Genomic DNA, 18711 nt, shown 5'->3' on the forward strand with positions numbered 1-18711 from the left:
ACTAAACAGAGAACGAGGAAAATATCGGTGAAAATAGTATATTTCAAAAGTGTGAGGTTAACAGGGATTACATGCAATCTTGTTACGTGGCAACAGTCTTTTTTTAACAGTACAACTAACAGAAAATTCACTCATACAATTAATATGTTTGGATGTATTGCTCATTAACTTTACACAAGTAATGCATTTGTTATTCATGAAACATCCGATTACATGCTTCACACAGCAATACAGTTTGAGATTAACAGCGAAATAAAGACATATCTTCCTTCAGGTGAAACAAACTACACCCATCTTTGTGAAAGCATTTTTGTTGTCTTCAGAACTACTTTTCTACCCTTGTTATTGAAACGTAAACAATCTAAACTTAAGACTTTTTCAAGACCACAAGAAATGTTAAGGTTTATGATCCCCACTGTACGCAAGCACTACTATGGGTGTCGAGATCGGAAGCCACACAAATGAAAGGGACACAAAAGCGAAGCTGCTTCATTTGACCCTAACTAGCCCAGTTTATGTCATTTTTGGAAAAAAACTCATCTTTTTCTATTTAATCCATTCATTTTGGAGAAATCATGAAATAACTAATGCCTTTAGAAATGGCCACTTTTAATGAGGACGAGGGCCACACACCCCTCCCCTCCGCTCCCCTCCCCTCAATGGTTTGGTCGATGACGTCACGCCAGGAAGCGCTCACTATTTCTCCATTGGAAATCATTGTACAGACATCGCTTAAATGTCTCTTTCGCTTAAATTCGGATCCTTTAAGCACAAGGATGTTTTTGGTTTGAGAAAAGAAATGGCAAAAAAAAAAAAAAAGACTTGGTAAGTGCACGCAGATATAATAGCTAACATCAACAACAAGAAAAAATTCAATAGTAAAATACAAAAATGACATTTCATTCACATGATGTAGTTCAGACTTGTGATGTCATTCAGTCTTCCGAAGCATCGTTGGTTTGATTGGTTTCCTTATTTTTTCGCACTTCCTCCAATTTTTTGTCCTGTCAAGGAAAAACAACAACATTGATCATGGAGGTAAAATATCAATTTAACAAAGCAAGAAGCTTACTTTCTCCTTGAATTTTTCATTCATTGCTGCCATCATTGCTGTGCGTTTCCCTTGGTTGGCTTCCATTTTCTGATTGAGTTTCTCCTCAGCCATCTTGCTGAAATTGTTGTTCTCTTCCATAGCTTTCTGTTGCACTTCTTTTTCATGTTCACGTTTTTCTGCTAAATGCTTCAAAACCTCAGCTTCATGGTTCTGGGAAAAAAAAGATGGTTCTTCTCAAATCATTATTGCGATGGAACATTTTCCTTTACTAAGAGTTAACTGAACAGAACAATGGAAGATATTTGGAGGGGATAAAATCAATCAATCAATCAATCAATCAATCAATCAATCAATCAATCCTTTCTTGCTTGGCAAACGGTATAGTACAACTAGGTGAATTCTACCTTGCGTCTTTCTTCGGCAGCATCCAGCTTCCTCTGAATTTCCTCCAGTGAAACATCCTTTTTCTTTGGAGGGGCCAAGGGGAAGTCGCCTTTAGTGTCTGGGGTAGGTTCACCAAGGATAACCTCGAAGGCCTGGCCAGAGGCCCGCTTGTCCAGCTCCTTGACCTGAATATCTATAGAGGGGTGTTTCATCAAATCAGCAAATCAAAGTCTTTCAATATTATAATGAACATGACATATTCACCTTTGGGGGCTGCCATCTTAAAAGTACGCTGGATGATTGACCTTAAAAGGAGCAAATGTAGAAAGGAGTAAGATGGATCACCCACAGTGCTTGACTAAACAAAGCAGCCGAAATATAGCGCAATGACGACACCCAGCGGTCGTCTGCACAATTGCAACCAACCACCGCCCATCTGCCAAAACAGCACCCCCCCCCAAAAAAAGACAAAAAACGCTCATGGCATCAGGAATCATTCACATTGCGTACAATTTCGTTCTATTTTGAAGTCCATGTGAAAAAGCAAATATTTCAAATGCATCTTGTGTGGATAAATGATGGATGCTAACATTTTGTTTCCATCGATGGGAGTCAGAGGCAAAAGATAACGCGTACAAGATTACACAATAATTGCGCATTTGAGAAAGCAATTGTCTTCTCGGGGAAAGCGGGCGGTGGGGTTTCCATCATGGAGTTGATTTCAGGGCGTTTCTTGTGATGAAAATATCTTTCTTGCCGAGTTGCATGTTAACAATATATAATTCTCAAAATAAAAATGAACATGCGCGCGCGCACACACAGACACACACACACACACACACGCTCTTCCCATTGTGTACATTCACATACACGCCCAATTTCAATGGATGCCTTAAAACGCAGATTCGTTGCTTGTCGCGAAGAGCAAACATCAATTTGTTTTCGTGACCTCATTACAAAAGTGTCAGGCTTGACGGTTAATGTTGTGTCAATGAACCCATTTAAATACATCAATGGGTGTTCTTTTCTTCGACAGTACTCCTGTTTGCCCCTCACTCGATCGGTAACAGGCATGACAATCACTATCAAACAAAGACGCCTTGATGGCAGCATCAGCATCATCAGCAGCAGCAGCAGCAGCAGCAGCAGCAGCAGCAAACAAAGACGGACTCACAACAGTTGATAGGATAAACAAGTCGCTTGCGTTCTCGTGACCAAAGTGAATGGAACAACGTCACATTGCACATTGATAAATGCAGTTTGAATGTGCCCAAATTGGTCTTGATCAAGACCATAGCCAAGCAATCAGGTCGCTACAAAGCGCACACAATGAGCAGCAGCAGCAGCAGCAGTAGCAGCAGCCTTCTTTGCCTTGGCAAGACACCGCCCTGGCCTACACGAACAATAACCTCGGTCGGCATTTTAGAAGTGAGCGATATGCATGCTACATATTGCTCACTTAAAACGCTGGCTGGGATACACGACAGACAAGCGATTCACAACACAAGAACTAAATCAAATATTGCTCTTAGCAGCGCAGATAAATGTCATTTAGGCACCATATGTCATGATCAATCCAGATTGACGCAAAATACTTACTAATGTGTCCCGCACACTAACAAATGTTGTTGTTTTTTGCACGCACGCACGCTCGCTCGCTCGCTCGCAAGCACGCCCGCCCGCTTCTTGTACACAAATCGCACCGGGTGTGCCAGTGTGATGGGACTGGCGGCGCGCACATAAATAGGCAACGTCACAACCGATGTCGTCATAGGCTGCGCAGCCATTGGTTGACTGAATAAGTCCATTTCAACGGGATTCAAATGTGCTCATTCGCTGACCTTCTTCTCCTCCTCACGTAACTCCTGATTGTAGAAACAAATGAATCTTGTTCACTTTACGATGGTCAAGCAAACGTGACAGTATTGTTACGATTATTCATAAGGGAATATTGGACAACCCTTAATGAATGATGTCCAATTGCTCTCATTGGGTCACTTTTTGCACGTTTGACTGCACCCTAATGACCGTAGCTGCAAATATTTGGGACTCAATATATACTACATCCATGAAGCATGCCGTCGTCACAAGGCGGGCTGGCGGCTGGGGAGTGCTGAGAGAAAGAAGCAAGCATGCATGCAACACCTGAAGGAAATACAGTCGAGTCAAATGCTTTTGTACAAGCAATTTATTCCTTCCGTTTTTCTGTGACGACGAGGTGTTTACTTGGCCTGAACTTGGTTTTCTTGCGCAATCTTTTCTCTTACGACCACAAGCTGCACACCGGGCCCACGTCCATGGGCGTCCAACTCCAGGCTCTGAGTCCCTTGTTTGTGCGTCCCTTGCATTTGCGAGTGTGCCTCCTGCGCAACGGTGACCTCCATCCTCTGCTGAACGATACCGGCGGCCTCATCTGGACCCGACTCGGCGGCGGGCACCGGCAGCCCCGCGACTTCCCCTTCCTCTACTGACCGCGGGTCCATGTGGAGAAGCGCGTGTTCTCGGTCGTGCCGCAGCAAGACGGTGCCGTCGGGCACCTGCGCCTCCTGCGCTGCCTGCGCCTCCTGCGCCGCCTGCGCCTCCTGCGCCTCCTGCGCCGCCTGCGCCGCCTGCGCCTCCTGCGCCTCTACGGGTACTGCTTCTGCACACAGCGCTCGCTGGCCAAGGTGGAGCAGCTCCACGGGTTTGACCGCTGTACTCAACTGGCTTGATTCCTGCGTGGGACTCGAATCCACCAGCGTGAGGTCGGAAGACGCGTGCAAGGTAACGCCGTCGGCTTTTCCGTCCCCGGTCAGCACGTATCGTGTGAAAAGTTGCGAGCCGGCGGGGAGCAGAGTGACAATGTTGGACGACTGGGCCAAGGAGGTGATGGGTAGGTCCGCCAGAGCCAACGGCTGAGCCAAGGAAGAGAAGGAGATGGGGGACAGAATGGTGACCTGCGCGGGCTGACGGTTGACGCTAGCAAGGGGCTTGTGCAACCGAAGCCGCTTTGTCTGGCGTTTGATGCTACTTTTGGCAGCAGGGTGCGGCGGGCATGACGGCAGAGCTTGATTCTGTTGCTGCTTTCGCTGTTCTGCCAACTGCGACTCCAGGTCTGCGCGCAACAAATGCATCCGTTGCTCATACACATACGCATTGGTTTTGTACACGGAATACGCGTTTCGTTGGAACTCACTGCAAAGGATTCGAAGAATTTGCGCCTGGCTGGGATGGGTCTGCTGCCGCCTCTTGGCCAGCATCTTCTTGACAGAGTTGAGCAGTCCAAACACCTGGCCAAGGTTACTCAGCGCTGCAACCTCTAGCAGGGAGGAATCGTCATCAGAGAGACAAAGGAGCGTGCCTTTTGCAAACACCATTCTCCGAGCGAGCGAGCGTCCTTTGCTGGGACGTCCGTACCTGTGTTCTGCAAGACCACCGACTCCTTGAGCAGCTGCAAGTTGTTCAGCAGATCCAACAGCTCAGTACTGATTTTGGTTACCACTTCACCCAGCAAACCCACGTCGGCAATTCCCTTCCAGAAATTGAGCGTGTCTTCTACACATGCGCAGACAGACCACAGTGCGTTTGAGTTTATTCACGCAATATCCAAGACATACAACATGATACAACAAACAGTGATACGCAGTCGGATGCGTGAAAAGGTCACCCCGAGCGAGCTATTTAAAGCTTTTAATAGGGGGCCTGCTTTCCCATACGTATCAGATATTGGCCAGATACTATCCTTACATTATGGACGACATACCGATACTATATACTAATACATTTGCGTTCTTTGAAAGGCGGGTGTCCTAACCAGAAGACCGTCGGTACCTGAGATTTCCCCAGAGTCGTGGCGGTGGCGGTGGAGCGATTCTGCCGACGTTGAGACGCAGTCCCTCGTTGCAGCCGCTCCCTCCGTCATATTGTCTCCTACTATCTTGCCGTTAGCAGAGGACTCCTGCGCTGAAAGAGCAACGCAAGCCAGCATGTTCCAAAGTGTACTGCCGAAAGAGTGATCGGACGGGAGAAAACATTGGTTCTCACCTTGAGCGGATGTAGAGGAGAGTCCAGTGCTGTCAGGTGGGAAGCGCGTGTTGTTGATTAACAAGTCAAACTTGGTGCTACGGCAAGTGTTTGTACACAACGTCGTGTGTTGATAGAAGTCAAGTTGGCCTGAATCCATAATCTTTCTGGAGAGAAGCAAGAAAATGAAGGAAGCTACTCATCAATAAAGGAAAAGGAAGCTGAATAAAGGAAGCAAGTAAGCAGAGTGGAAGCACATTGCTTTGGAATAATCCGTCTCTTTTCTTCCGCTGATCTGGAGTTAGGTGGACTGGGAGGGGGCAGCAGACGTACGTATACGTAGTGTGTCAAGACTCGACAATAACAGCCCACCTAAGCATGACTCCACCCATCCGGATTGCTCGTTTCCAGTCTTTCAGAGTGGCTTTCCCGGAAATATGTACAAACTGCTTTGGACTGATGAGCTGATTGTCAAACTAGGGAAGAGAGTGGTGGCAAGATATAAGTATATTAGAACAAACACACACACACACACCCATGACCCCCTTGTTGTTATTATTAAACACACTTTTGCGTTGCTGCAACTTGGTACCCGGGGGCAGTTTGAAATGAAATTCGACTGACCTTCACACATTTGACATTGATTCCTGGGCACACGAACTTCTTCACTAGTAACATTGCTTTACTGTCACCGCATGTTATAGGGCAGCAAATTTCAACGTCACCTTCCTCAGTCTCTTCTACAAGAACGAAAAGACGCACGTGAAGCAAGACGCCAGGCAATAAGCCAGAGTGTTTTGCATGCTTGTGATCCTCTTACCCGGATGGCCTTCATCTGTCATAACGGACACCGCAGTTTCATCACATTCTTCCCTGCAATGAAAGCACTTTGGGTTCATAATTGTGGCTTTTGAACATACCTGCCTGAAATCAATGAGAGTACGAAGAAGAAATACGGACATTCCAAAAGATTTGCTCGGTTATTATTCGAGAGAAGGTCAACCCCTTGATGTTCTTGACAGTGCTGCAGTCCCCACGGATGTAAATCCAGCTCTTGCCAACTCCAAATTGGGAGCGGCGAGTGTGATTGTGTCATTTTCAGTCAAGCTGAGTGACTCACCCTGCACTTATGGACTGGAGCTGAAGGATGACCTGGCTTTTATCGACATACTCTGCGTTAGTGTCACCATCAGTCTTCACCACGAGTACCTCCCCGCTGGACATGGTTACATCTTCCGTAGCTGCCATCACGCTCGTCTGTTTTGTCACTTTTCAAACAATTCCATGTTGCTAAAACAGGATCAACAAATGGATATCAAATATGAGCAATCTTGCAAGCATTCTCTTCCAAGGGATCATGGAAATGGTGAATTGGTTGTATACTGACTGCATGTATGGAGCGGCCATCCAATAACATAATACATAACGGCGCAGATGTGGTATGTTGGGGGGGGGGGGGGTCTGGATTGATAATAGAGATCCTTCGGGAGCTATTACATTGCACGACGTACATACTCTTCAGTCTTCGCAGTTGAATTCATACGTTTGATTTAGGAAGCAGAATGGCGTGCTTTTTGGCCTTGCTTGCACGGCTTCCTAAGCGTCAAAGTCTACATACACATCATGATGTTCAGTGGACGTCGTTGAGGCCCAAAATGAGAGAAAAACAGCACAGACAGCACAGCAGCTGCGGGCACATACAACGAACGCTCTTTGACTTTATACGGGCGGGCATCGATGGAAGGAAGCCATTACGTCTGTCTGTCTGTCTGTCTGTCTTTCTGTCTATCACAACGGAACGGCGTAACATATTGTTTGGGACCAAGTGGAGCAGCGGGAACTTGATGACTCATAATTGCCATTCATCTTGGGCTGGAATTGTTACGTACTCCTACGTCTCTACGAAACGTACGTCGTTTCGTAACGCGGCATTTTAACGCTGCGTTCCCCCGTAAAATGACGTCTGCTCGTGCGGAACCACGCATAGCAAACAACGGCGGCGCGGCGCGGCTCGGCGGGGCGCGGCGGCGACGCAACAGCTACATGTCGTCAAAGAACAGCCTGACATTTGCTCCTTACGCAGTCAAAGGCATTCAAGACTGTGTGTTTGAAAGATCAAATTCAATTTCACTCCTTTACCGTTTGAGCGGAATTTACATCCAGAGTCTGAAGAAGCCGCGCATGCGCTGTTGACTATTCCACTTTGACTTCCTGCTTGAGAGATTGACTTGTCGAAAACATCCACCCCTCAACTTTAGACGAATCCCAGTAAATGTCCAATTTAATCATATTGGACCAGGCATTTATCTATACACTGGACATCGTTTTCGGCGTTTTAGCCTCTTGCGGCTCCGATATTAGTAAGCGTATCATTCGGCTCAGTAATGGAATCGTAACCGAACCGGCCCGGGCCGGCCCGCAAATTGCAAAAATGTGCGTGTAATTGACGCCCGCTGAAAAGCATTTGGGGGTGAGGGGTGTCTTTTTCCCCACAAACAATCTTAAAAATATATATATTGTCACATATTTTGTCCACGAAAAATGTGTTGTGCAATTAATTACATGTCACTTGTTTGTGTGTATGTTCTTTTGTGTGGTTTTTAGTTTGTATAGACTTTCAGCCTGTATTTTTTTTATTTGAGCAGATGCACTGATCGGTTGGCACTTTTAATTTCGTTGTACATGTGACAATGACAATAAAGATCTATTCTATTCTATTACCACGAAATAAACTCAAAACAAAAAGTGTTGCCCCCTGTCCAGCATGGATTTGTCAAAATCAAGTTAATCCAAGAGTAAAAATCTCCAGTTTAATTTAAGGTTGGCATTTTTTCATTTTTTTTAAAGTTTTGACTTCAAAAAGAATTTGTTAAAAACATGGCATTTCCTCACCCATTTTTGGTCTCTTATGACCCATATTCAGTTGAAGCCTATCCACGCCTCAGCCTCCGTATCAACATGCGTATTAGTTGCGTGTTGCTGACATGCCAGACTTTTGGGTGCACGAATGAGAAATATACAGGGAAAGGTTTTCAGACTCCAAATGCGTTGCACAGCCCAAAACGGCAAACCGTGCGCTCACCACCTGCGGGAGTGGCCAAAGGGTGCATCGTGAGCCACAGGCGCCAAGGCACCTGGCTGGTCTGATCCCCAAAACAGAGGCTGCGAAGGTCGCATTTTCATAGCCTTAACTCACTTTGGAGGGCTGAAACCAGGCCAGATTGGAGGGCTGGTTGTTGAAGGCTGCGTGAATTTGGACAGCCTCCACGGGCCGGAAATGATGCCACGGCGTGGCCATATTGTGCGTTGAAGGACGCTGCCTATTCATTTGTGCAGAGATAGTCCGCCTGTCCGAATTCACTGCGGCTCACGTAGGCGGAGCTTGCAGTGCGGCGGAGGACTCAGCCTTCGGATCGGCTTTGGAACACGCAGCCTGCCAATTTGGACACAGCAAAAGTGTGTTTAAACAGCAAAGTCTTACTTTGACCTCAAATTGGAAAGTTGCTGAGTAAAAGCAGGCTTTGTGATTCAGTATGCATACAAACAGACAAACTTGCACAATACGTGACGGTTTATTCTGCAACATTTTCAGTGACATACATGTTTGTTTGTTTTATTTTTATAACAAAACGAGCAAAAAAGAGAAAGGAGGGGGGGGGGGGGGGGGGACACAAAGCTTGCTTATCTACTTGCAGCCATGTCAAAAGGGTAGTGCTGGGGGAAATCGTGGATGACCTTTACAGCTTCGTTGTAAAGTTCCAGGTCTGTGGCAAACATGGGCAGAGTGTCATAACTAGTATGAACAAATCAGAGCTCATTTGACATGTTCATGACCTACCAAAGGGAATGCCCTTCTCGTCTCGGAGCATGTTGAATGTGATGGCCCTTATGGCTCCTTTGTTCGACACCATTCCAATGACTTCCACAATTCCAGACAGCTCCTCTTCAAGCTGATCAATTGATAGATAGATAGATAGATAGATAGATAGATAGATAGATAGATAGATAGATAGATAGATAGATAGATAACCTTGTTCACTGGAAATTGTAACATACAAATGAAGCCAAACTCAGCCTTGATCCATTTATGAACTAGATTTTTTCTTGAATGAATTGAAACAAATATCCAGAACGTGCAAACATTGTGCTGTTAGTGCCAGACTGCTGAGGTAGAAAAGAAAGGCTATACAAGTGAAATGACACATTACATTGACTCACACTAACTCAATTGTACGAGAATGGTCACTGTGAATTTGGAAGCATATCTTGCTTCCACGTGTCATCATTCTGATCTAAAGCGTGCTGCAACATAAATGATCAATCGGGCTGGCTTGAGATGGATTGGAATCATATACTCACGGGGTCATTTAGCTCAACACACACACTTTTTCCTTCTCCGTCTGCGACAGTGAAGCTTTTCCCGCTGTTGTGTACCTAAACAACAAACAAATATAGCACGTTAACCATGAAGTAATAGCTCGTATGGAGTGCTCGAGTCACGACTGTTACCGTCTCAACATGTCCGACAAAACAGACGGGTTTGCTAATATATTGCGTCAGCATGGATGAGTTAATTCGAGGCTTCGGAGAATCCAGCATATTAGACATCTTCCCACAAAGACGCCCAACAAACGAGTGTACGGCGCCAAAATGTTGACAACTTACTTTTGTGATATCCTGTGCGCCGCGCGAGCGGGAGTTTACCGACGACTCCACCAGTCTTAGTCAGCGGCAAGCGATGGGATATATCATGGAACATACCCAAGGTTCCTGTACGACATATCCGCTGTCCGTTAAATATTTAATTCCGGAAGAAACATTCAGAAAGACTGGTACGTCATCTAGCTTTAATATATATGTTCAAATTGAATTCGAGGATATAGGTGTGTGTGTGTGTGTGTGTGTGTGTGTGTGTGTGTGTGTGGCCAGAGAGTGAACGTAAGCGCGCCCGCAACGACATATAATAACTAAACTTGATCAGGAGAGATTTATTGTAACATTACTGTGATCACTGAAACACTTGGTAGTAATTGTAGTTTCTACCCGGAAAGGAGTAACAGAGGTCACAACAACACGGTAATTCTGAACAAATCAAAAGTGAGCCTTTCTTATATCTTTGTAACGACAAACGGCTCGTCATATATCATTTACTTGACGTCATTTAAAAACATAACTAAAACAAGTTGATGACTGTTGATTACGCAACTTCACCACAATGCAAGTCCGACAGACTGTAGTTTTGCTTCCAATCGAACCCTTTAAAGCACTGACTGTGCTGTTTGACACGCGACTGTTAATGTACCAATCCAGGGCGTGAGGGTGAGCAGAGCACCATGTTCTCTTTCCTGGGTTTGCGTAAAGATCCAAAGAAGTCGACGTCAGAGAGGGATGCTGATGGAGGCTTTGTGATCATTGGTAAGAAAGATGATCTTTGTAGCCTGGAAGATCGGGTGTCAAAATCAAAGTTGGGGGAACAAAATCCCCCCACCATTTGAAGTGACCTACTGCAACGAACTGTGTCTACTTCAATTGACATATTGGAATTTGGCTTTGGTCTGCTTTGGGGCATTTATTTACACCAAATCCTTTGTAAACAACACGGAACACTATTACTATACTATGCTACTATTTTCCGCTGATATTGTAACACTGTGTCAAGGCAAGCCAGACCAATGCTCCAGCGATTTGGTCTGAATGAATTCAATGGACAGGGGTTGGCTCCCCAAACGATCCACGCAACCCCCCGCCCAATCAAACTATAATAAAAAGAAATATTTCAGTAAATCTGTGAATAGGTGAATCTGCCTGCCGCTGCCGCATTGCCCATGTTTAGCTTGTTCCTTTGCAGGAGAAACAGTTGAAGAGCAAAGGCGGAAGGTGCAGTCGATGAACATTGCACCACCTTCGACAAATGTTATTGTCTTGCCATCTAAGGTGAGCTTTTTCCATTCATAAATGTATGGAAAAGGTCATTTCTGCGCAATGATAGTCCACACAATGGAATTTACAAATGGTTTCTCTTTTATAAAAGCCATCATGTCTAGTGCCAGCTCCTGCTCCAGCTCCAGCTGCTGCTCCTGCTCCAGCTCGCCCAGTGGAAACAATCACAACTCCACCTCCATCACCCACGAACGTGGAAGATGGGTCCTCCTCAGTCACAGAGGCTTCTTCAATGGCCCCTGATCTCCTTGGTGACATCCCCTTCGCTTTGGCACCTCATGTTCAGGCAGTGCAGAGCGGTTTCCCTTATATTCCCGATGTACTGCTGTCCAAGGACATGAACTCTAGCCTAACGTATTTTCATTATGACTTCACTTTGGAAAAATCCATTCTACAAATTTGATCGTTTTCACCAAACCCAAATCATGTTTTTGTCTGTATTGCATTGGTTTGCTACTGTATATCCTGTTCAGAGTCATGAATGGGCTTTAGTTGATCTCAGAGTTGGACAAGTGCTGTACATTCTGCACAGATTATTTGTCAGACATCAAGACAATCACACTAACTGCAGTGGTTACCCATTAAGATACAGTGAGTGGTTCAGCACTTGTTCTCCCCCAAATTCATCCCTATGACAACTTTTCACCCAATCAAATGAAGAATAAAGCTTTCCTCTTTGTTGACATTATATTTAGCACTTGCAACCTTTCTTTTTTATGCAGTAAAGTGCAAAAATGTGTCAAAAGATATGGTTACCATATGGGATCCTACTCAAGGCTCAAAATCTTTTTGTTTGCCCTCTATCTAATACTTGAAGTCATATAAACAATACGAAGACATACGTAGTTTGTTGAATCTATCCTCCGCGTCAACGGCAATAAGTGACAAGACGCAAACTGCGAAGAAGACACAATGACATCTTTTGGATTGAGTTGAATTGTTACTATACGTATAGGAATGATCCACACCACCATCGCTGCCATGGTATTTTCATTCAGGCATTTTTTGTTTTTTTTAAAAAGCTACTCTCTTTACAAAAGCATGTAGAAATTGCCAACTAGACAATTTGCACTGCATTTTTGACGCGGAAACAATGTCAACGGTGTTAAGCAACTGCGCCTTACTGCTTTTCAGTCCAGGCTAAATATATATTTGTTATTGTTTGAAGGGGAAAGTCTTAACACTGAATTACTAACGTGCCGGATTGACTCTTCTTCTCTCCGGCCAATTTGGGTCTTGCTCATTGTATTAGTGGTAACAATGTAGTAATACAGCTCATTGATGATGAGCTGTATGAAATGTTTACGTTACCAAATGTTAAAAGTACAATGATAAAGTAGTATGGATTTCCTTCCTACATTTGAAATGAGATGCATCTGTACTTTCTAAATTTGTCACAAGCGTCTTCAAGACGGCTCGGCTTAAATAAAAGGAGCCGACTGTGGTTCTCATCAGGCTTTTTCCTGTCTCCTGCACCGCGGTCTGGTTACAGGCTCGCTCACGCAGCAGCGCAGCCGTGGGGCCATAGGAGCGAGCGTTTGTATGCGTGGAAAGCAGCCAGCCAGCCAGCCAGCCAGCCAGCGAGCCAGCCAGCTAGCCAGCCAGCCAGCGAGCCAGCGCACCCCAACTAGCTGTCTCCTGCTCTGCCCTGTTCTTCCCGGGCAGTTAGCTGGAAACAAGGACGCTGGAGTGACCTGGTCCCGTCCCGCCAGCCCGGGTGCAGGCAGGTCGGATATCTATCTGGCTGCTTGGTTGCTTCATTGGCATTGTCAGAGTGCGAAGGTAAGCAAGGTGAAGGCGGAGGATTTCGCAGCGCAGCTATCGAGCACGGTTTCCATAGCACGGTGCTAAGCTAAGTACCGCCCGTCCGCTCGCTCGCCCGCCCGTCCGTCGTTCCCTGCTCAGATGGAGCGATGCTAGTACCAGTACTCGATCGTCAAATAAGGCCATCGAAGCATAAAGCGCTAATACCAACGTGGACAATATTGCGCATGACGTTGTTGGAGTCTATTCGGCTTATGTATTAGGTCACACCATGAAACGGAACATTTATTATCCTCTTATGTCAAATGTGTGCGTTGTTTGCTTGCCAGCGTTTGTCATCATACGCCACGTTTTGTTTTGGTGAGGATTATGATGACAAGCCGAAGTAGGTCGGCATTTTTCATCAAAATTAGTCCACTAATGCAAATGATTCGTTCGTCGAATTGTCGTGCGAAAGATAAGCTGCTCAATTTTGCTCTACAACGTCTTGGATTTGATAAGGAAGACAGACCAGTGACAATTTGATCTGAAATCATTCAAATAGTTGGGACATGAAATCGTTCCGTTTATGCACGATAGCTTTGGACATGTTATGATGACTACCTGCTTGCCTATTTAATTGGGTCACTAGGAATAAAAACAGTCAGCGCGCGTGCGCGTCTGGGAGGGAGGGCGGGAGGGAGGGAAGGACGGACGGACGGACGGACGGATGGATGGATGGAGAGGCCGACATATAGAAGCTGTATGACAAATGTTTGTTTAATGTGTTATCCTCACGTGGGTCATATCTATATCTATATCTATAGACCCACGTACTGAAATATTACATTGAATCGAGATAGTCATGTACCAGTGTGGGAGTTGCCACACATTCTGACGGAAATGATCACTCGCTACATTTAGCCAATTCAATCCAATAGTAAGTTTGTCATTGCTAAATAACAATCAGTAACTCGTAATGGCTTGTAAATAAAGAGGCATAATCAATTACTGAATATTCAGTAATGAATTAAATTAGTCTGATAGACACAACTTTAATTTCATCATGACCTTATTTCGATCCCTCAACGCGGCATTTTGTATGTCAACTAGAGATAAAAAAAAAAAAAGGCGCCTCCCTTAGGTGAGTAAATGCTATGTTTTGAACTTTTTTTTTTTTTAGAATAAATATTTGGTAGACTAATGTTTAAAAAAAAAAACACTGTTCGGTAAATGTACCAATTTCAGACTAAACAGGAAGTTTTGACATCTTTGGTTGACTTACGCTTAAATGTTGCTCCATGACTGTAAAGTGCAATCAAGTCCACGCTAACACATCAGATCAGGTAGTTCACTCAGTCGTTTCATGTCCCTCTAAAGTTTTTTACTGTGACACTGTTCTGACTCGATGCAGCTATAGTCACGGCAAAGTATCCGTCCATTTTCAACACCGCCCATCTAGATTTCCTAGTGAGGTCATTTCATCGAAGCATTTGGATTGGAAGCCCTCTTCCGTCCATTTCCTTGCCGTCAGAAACGCGACAAAATCTGAAGTAGACACACGTGACTGACACTGTTTGCGCGCGTGTGCGTGTGCTTGCGTGTGTCCCTCAGTACCTTTCCATGTCCAAGTCAGCCCAGATGCCACTGTCCAACAACATAACGGTGTCAAAGCCCTCAATCTCTCGGGTGCCCAGCAGCATGGAGGGCATCAATCATGAGCTGGAGAAGGTCTTTATCAAAGACAACGGAGAGAAGGAAGAGTTAAAGGTAGCGTTGCGCTCTGTTGATCAATGTGTCATTTCATGTATTGTATTGTACTCGTAGCAAAGCACAAGACACAAATACAAGAGCAGCAATGAGGAGACTCGAAAAAAAGAATCCCCCTGATTTGTTGCAGTCTCTGGAGGTACCCGATGGGCGTCGAGCGCCCTTTCCTCCGCAGCAGCGCAGCAGCTCCAGAGGCACCGACATCCAAATTCCATCAGGCCCCGGACGGTCCAGCAGTTGCTCCAGCCTCTCGCCCTGCCCCTCACCCGCCGCCTGTCCGTCGGGATCACACGACAGCAGTCCCTTTTCCACCGAGGATTTACTCGATGATCCCGATAAAGGTTCAAAACCTTTTCTTTCGTGAGTGTGAAAGTGAGGTGGATGTCCGGGTTGGTTGGTTTTTGTTTGTTTCTTTGGCTCTCGGGATCCATCTCATCTGCCTCGGTCTCACAATCTACTTAAACATACTTTTCCCATGTCTTTGCAGACAGCGAAAGTAGCTCGCCCCTGCCCAAATTTGCATCTTCCCCCAAACCCAACAACACCTACATGTTCAAGCGAGAGCCGCCCGAAGGTTGCGAAAAGATTAAAGCCTTTGAGGAGATGAGGTAAGCCGAACGATAGCTGCAGATGCTTTGAATCCAAACCCGACATCGTCCCAATGGATTTTCTTTTTTTTTTTCATATGCTTCTGACCGTCTTTCAGCTCGAGGCAGTCGGCGTCGGCCGCCCTCTTTTCCTGTCCGGACAAAAACAAAGTCAACTTCATTCCAACTGGCTCGGCATTCTGCCCCGTCAAACTCCCGCCGGTCCAGTCTCAAGAGAAGGAGGAGGAGGAGGACGACCACGACGGGACAGAGACGGCGACGACGCACGAGGCTCAAGCCTCCTCGGCTGCAAATGATCCTCCCGGCCCAGCCGCCGCCTCAGCGGAGCTGCCGCAGACAGACAGTCGAGCCATCAGCTAGTAGCGAGCAGAGCTGGTCTCTAGCTCCAGGTTTGACCTTTGTGACTGACTCTCCCAAAACACCTTCTTCTGCCATGCCACAAGAGCCTTGGTATTTGTGTGCTGACCCCTGCGAGCCCTCTCTCTCTCTTTGTCTCTCTCTCTCTCTCTGTCTCTCGCTCGCTCGCTCGCTCTCTCTGCATGATGTAGAAACTGTCTCCACCACCACCACCACCACCACCACCACCAAGAACCACTTTGCCACCAATATTCTGTCCTGTATTATTCTGTCCATGCTTGTGGGCTGGAAAAGAAGAAATTGTATTGTGCAGGAAACATAGGGATCAAAGTGGAAGGGATGTGTATTTTAAAATGATAGTATATTTCTTATGATTAAATTATGTATTGTGTTCTGTTTTAAACATTTGCAGAAAGAATAAGCTCTTTAAATGGAACGTGTGTGTGTGTGTGTGTGTGACTCTCAGGCACAAAAACGATGGGTAGTCGCACTGCCGTGCTATATGACCTAGAGCTTATTAAGCACCGACTGTGAAAAGGATCGCTTGTCACATTTGTGATTGAAACACCAGAGAAATAAGTAAAGATCACTTCCCAGCTAGAATTGATGTCAATTTCTTACCTTAATGGCTGGGGGGGGATGTTATTGACAGAGAAATCTCCACGAGATGAGTGAAAAAACACCTATGGTATTGACACAAAGCTCTTTGCACTCACAGATTTCATTTCAATGGACATTGTTGCTGCGCATTGCTGTAAACTAAACTGTGTATACAATTAGAAATGAGTATACTTTTAAAAACTCAATTATTCTTGGTAAATAGAAATGAAAGGGCGACCAGACCAAACATGACGACATTTGTAGCGGTGAAAAAGAAATGGCTACTTTGCGGTTACAACACGGTAGTCCAGCAGATGGCACTCTTGAACCACAAAGCAATCCAAGGAGCACAATGGAGCCGCATGGAGTTCCCTCGAGTCTTGCCTGATCGAGTTTACATAGAGGGAAGGTCCTGTTGGCTGCCAGGGGTCGTCTATCCAGATATTGATTTGGGCCCCTCAGTGTCACAAATGAGAAGAATCCAACTTAGGAACAAGGTCTCTTACCTACTACCCCAAATCAGCTGGGGCTAGGCTGCATCCATCCGTTGGCCTCAGTGCAGAGGTTGCGGCTTTCCGTTGCGGCTCCGCTCTTCCTTTGTGGAGTTTGCATGTTCTCCAAACGGATCAAGCTGAACACAGAAAAAAAAAAAAGAAAATAATAATTAAATAAAAGTATATATCTCTCCCCCCAACAGATTAGAAAAGTATCTCTGCAACACCCAGAGGGATAGATTAAACTTTTCTGCAATCCCGGAGACTCCAAGTGCACCATGAAATGCATTTGAAAGCTAAATAAGTGCATTTTCCACGACAGGTCTTGGATTCTTTTAGTGTTTTCGTTAAATATGCATTTAACGTACAGTAGCTCACGTCAGCGTATCAAGTGGTCTCTGAATACTGCATCCATATACACGCACATACATATACAAACATACATACATACACGGACGGACGTACGTATATATGATATAAATATACCTTTGTATATATACACACGTGTTTGTTCATTTTGGGGATTATATATTGACAGGCGCATAGAACGATTTTTGTTTTCAATGCAATAATTGGTCGGTCAGCTATTGATTTTTTTTTTTTTTCTCTTAAAATGATTTCTTTCTTTCGTACTAACAAAACCTTGTGCGTGACTCTGCCTTCTGCTTTCATTCAAAGTGCCTGGATTGCACTTGGCATGTGGGCATACACAAAGTAGCCCAGTGCGAGACACTTTGCAGTTTTTCAATGAGTGGGTGCCCTATGCTGCCAAAGCTCAGTGCAGCCAGTCTAAAAACGTGTCAAAATGTGTGCACAATTTTGAAGGAGGCCTTTGTGAACGTGAAGGAGCTTGTGGCCAGCTTGTCATCTCTGGAGATGATGGCCTGCCCTGCCCGCCTGCAGAATGGACCGACTGTCAGATTCTCTCTTTTGTGAGTCCGTCTCGCGGGTCCTTTGCGGGCCCATCCCACCTGAGAAAAAAAAAATCCATCTGTCCTTCCTTCCAGCCTCGTATTCTTTTCCCATCTGCTGCCTGGGTGGGATTTCATTGTATTGCCACCGCGAAGCACCCCCCCCAGCTGGGCACCTTCAATCGACTGCCCTTTTGTTTTAGCCGCCATATCAATAGGAGAAAAGACACTTATGGTAATGAAGCCTTATCGTGTTCCGTTCAGACATTTGCCGTCTTCCAGTCGTACGGCAGGCAGCGCGGTCCAAGCGGGCCGAGTCGAAGCCGGCCGACTGCCGTCCGGCCGAATCTATCGCCGTTGCTGATCTTCCGCTTTTCACCTGCTGACCAGTGACAAAAAGTCAACACAATTGTTGGAAAATAAAAATAGAGACTGCCAGGAGGTTCTTTTATACCTCCGACATTGTTCCAAAAGGCCTTTTCTACCTGGCATTGAACAGTTCCTCCACCCATATTTCCATATGGGTTTTTTGTGTTCCGCACATGGGCTTATTATTTTGAAGGAAGGCTCGCTGCGGCGCTGCTCAATAGTTTGCATCCTGTTTAGGGATTGTTTCAAATCGTCCCACTTGTGGGTTATTAGACATGAGCAAGGAAGGGCCTAAGCTCAAGCATCTGGGACACAAACAGTAATCACACACTACTGTAAATTGGCTCCTGAGAGGCAAGTGGGTGGGTGGGTGGCTGGCAAGTTGGGTGGCTGTCTGTAGCATCTAGTTCAAGTGATTGAAGTGACTTCTAGCCATTGATTTTTCCTTCATCATCAGCCATGTGCCTGGACACCCTTGA

General features: G+C 45.6%; 5 protein-coding genes across 12 annotated transcripts; 2 read left to right on the forward strand and 3 right to left on the reverse strand.

The window, feature by feature from the left end:
- Window positions 1-22: 22 nt before the first annotated feature.
- stmn1a (stathmin 1a) lies at window positions 23-3171 on the reverse strand. Its single transcript, XM_049750459.2, has 5 exons — window positions 3038-3171; window positions 1703-1743; window positions 1459-1631; window positions 1073-1264; window positions 23-1004 (listed from the first exon to the last, which is right to left on the reverse strand). Exons 2-5 carry the CDS (start codon window positions 1716-1718, stop codon window positions 936-938), a joined length of 450 nt encoding a protein of 149 aa, XP_049606416.1. The 5' UTR covers window positions 1719-1743; window positions 3038-3171; the 3' UTR covers window positions 23-935.
- A 440-nt stretch (window positions 3172-3611) lies between these two features.
- gmeb1 (glucocorticoid modulatory element binding protein 1) lies at window positions 3612-7875 on the reverse strand. 4 transcript variants are annotated; one of them, XM_049750431.2, is made up of 11 exons: window positions 7580-7875; window positions 6561-6730; window positions 6261-6313; window positions 6065-6180; window positions 5813-5916; window positions 5462-5607; window positions 5249-5380; window positions 4835-4972; window positions 4614-4736; window positions 4449-4532; window positions 3612-4332 (listed from the first exon to the last, which is right to left on the reverse strand). In XM_049750431.2, exons 2-11 carry the CDS (start codon window positions 6686-6688, stop codon window positions 3848-3850), a joined length of 1509 nt encoding a protein of 502 aa, XP_049606388.1. In that variant the 5' UTR covers window positions 6689-6730; window positions 7580-7875; the 3' UTR covers window positions 3612-3847. The 4 variants fall into 4 exon arrangements, with proteins under 4 accessions (XP_049606388.1, XP_049606385.1, XP_049606386.1 ...); XM_049750428.2 differs by having other exon boundaries at window positions 3612-4532; window positions 7580-7872; XM_049750429.2 differs by lacking the exon at window positions 7580-7875 and adding an exon at window positions 6828-6850 and having other exon boundaries at window positions 3612-4532.
- Window positions 7876-8993: 1118 nt separating this feature from the next.
- On the reverse strand, window positions 8994-10099 carry rpa3 (replication protein A3). The gene is made up of 4 exons (XM_049750460.2): window positions 9950-10099; window positions 9800-9874; window positions 9279-9390; window positions 8994-9204 (listed from the first exon to the last, which is right to left on the reverse strand). The coding sequence occupies exons 1-4, from the start codon at window positions 10046-10048 to the stop codon at window positions 9122-9124; spliced, it is 369 nt and encodes a 122-aa protein (XP_049606417.1). The 5' UTR covers window positions 10049-10099; the 3' UTR covers window positions 8994-9121.
- Window positions 10100-10132: 33 nt separating this feature from the next.
- umad1 (UBAP1-MVB12-associated (UMA) domain containing 1) lies at window positions 10133-12068 on the forward strand. Of its 4 annotated transcripts, none has more exons than XM_049750453.2 (4): window positions 10133-10272; window positions 10751-10855; window positions 11289-11374; window positions 11472-12068. In XM_049750453.2, exons 1-4 carry the CDS (start codon window positions 10179-10181, stop codon window positions 11781-11783), a joined length of 597 nt encoding a protein of 198 aa, XP_049606410.1. In that variant the 5' UTR covers window positions 10133-10178; the 3' UTR covers window positions 11784-12068. The 4 variants fall into 4 exon arrangements, with proteins under 4 accessions (XP_049606410.1, XP_049606411.1, XP_049606414.1 ...); XM_049750454.2 differs by lacking the exon at window positions 10133-10272 and adding an exon at window positions 10311-10657; XM_049750457.2 differs by lacking the exon at window positions 10133-10272 and adding an exon at window positions 10313-10516.
- Window positions 12069-12211: 143 nt separating this feature from the next.
- On the forward strand, window positions 12212-16461 carry glcci1a (glucocorticoid induced 1a). Of its 2 annotated transcripts, none has more exons than XM_068648957.1 (5): window positions 12212-13162; window positions 14738-14893; window positions 15024-15234; window positions 15381-15501; window positions 15600-16461. In XM_068648957.1, the coding sequence occupies exons 1-5, from the start codon at window positions 12923-12925 to the stop codon at window positions 15859-15861; spliced, it is 990 nt and encodes a 329-aa protein (XP_068505058.1). In that variant the 5' UTR covers window positions 12212-12922; the 3' UTR covers window positions 15862-16461. The 2 variants fall into 2 exon arrangements, with proteins under 2 accessions (XP_068505058.1, XP_049606408.1); XM_049750451.1 differs by lacking the exon at window positions 12212-13162 and adding an exon at window positions 13827-13886.
- The last annotated feature ends 2250 nt before the right edge of the window (window positions 16462-18711 follow it).

Source organism: Syngnathus scovelli, chromosome 19, assembly GCF_024217435.2.
Source record: "Syngnathus scovelli strain Florida chromosome 19, RoL_Ssco_1.2, whole genome shotgun sequence".
In the NCBI taxonomy this organism is placed as follows: Eukaryota; Metazoa; Chordata; class Actinopteri; order Syngnathiformes; family Syngnathidae; genus Syngnathus; species Syngnathus scovelli.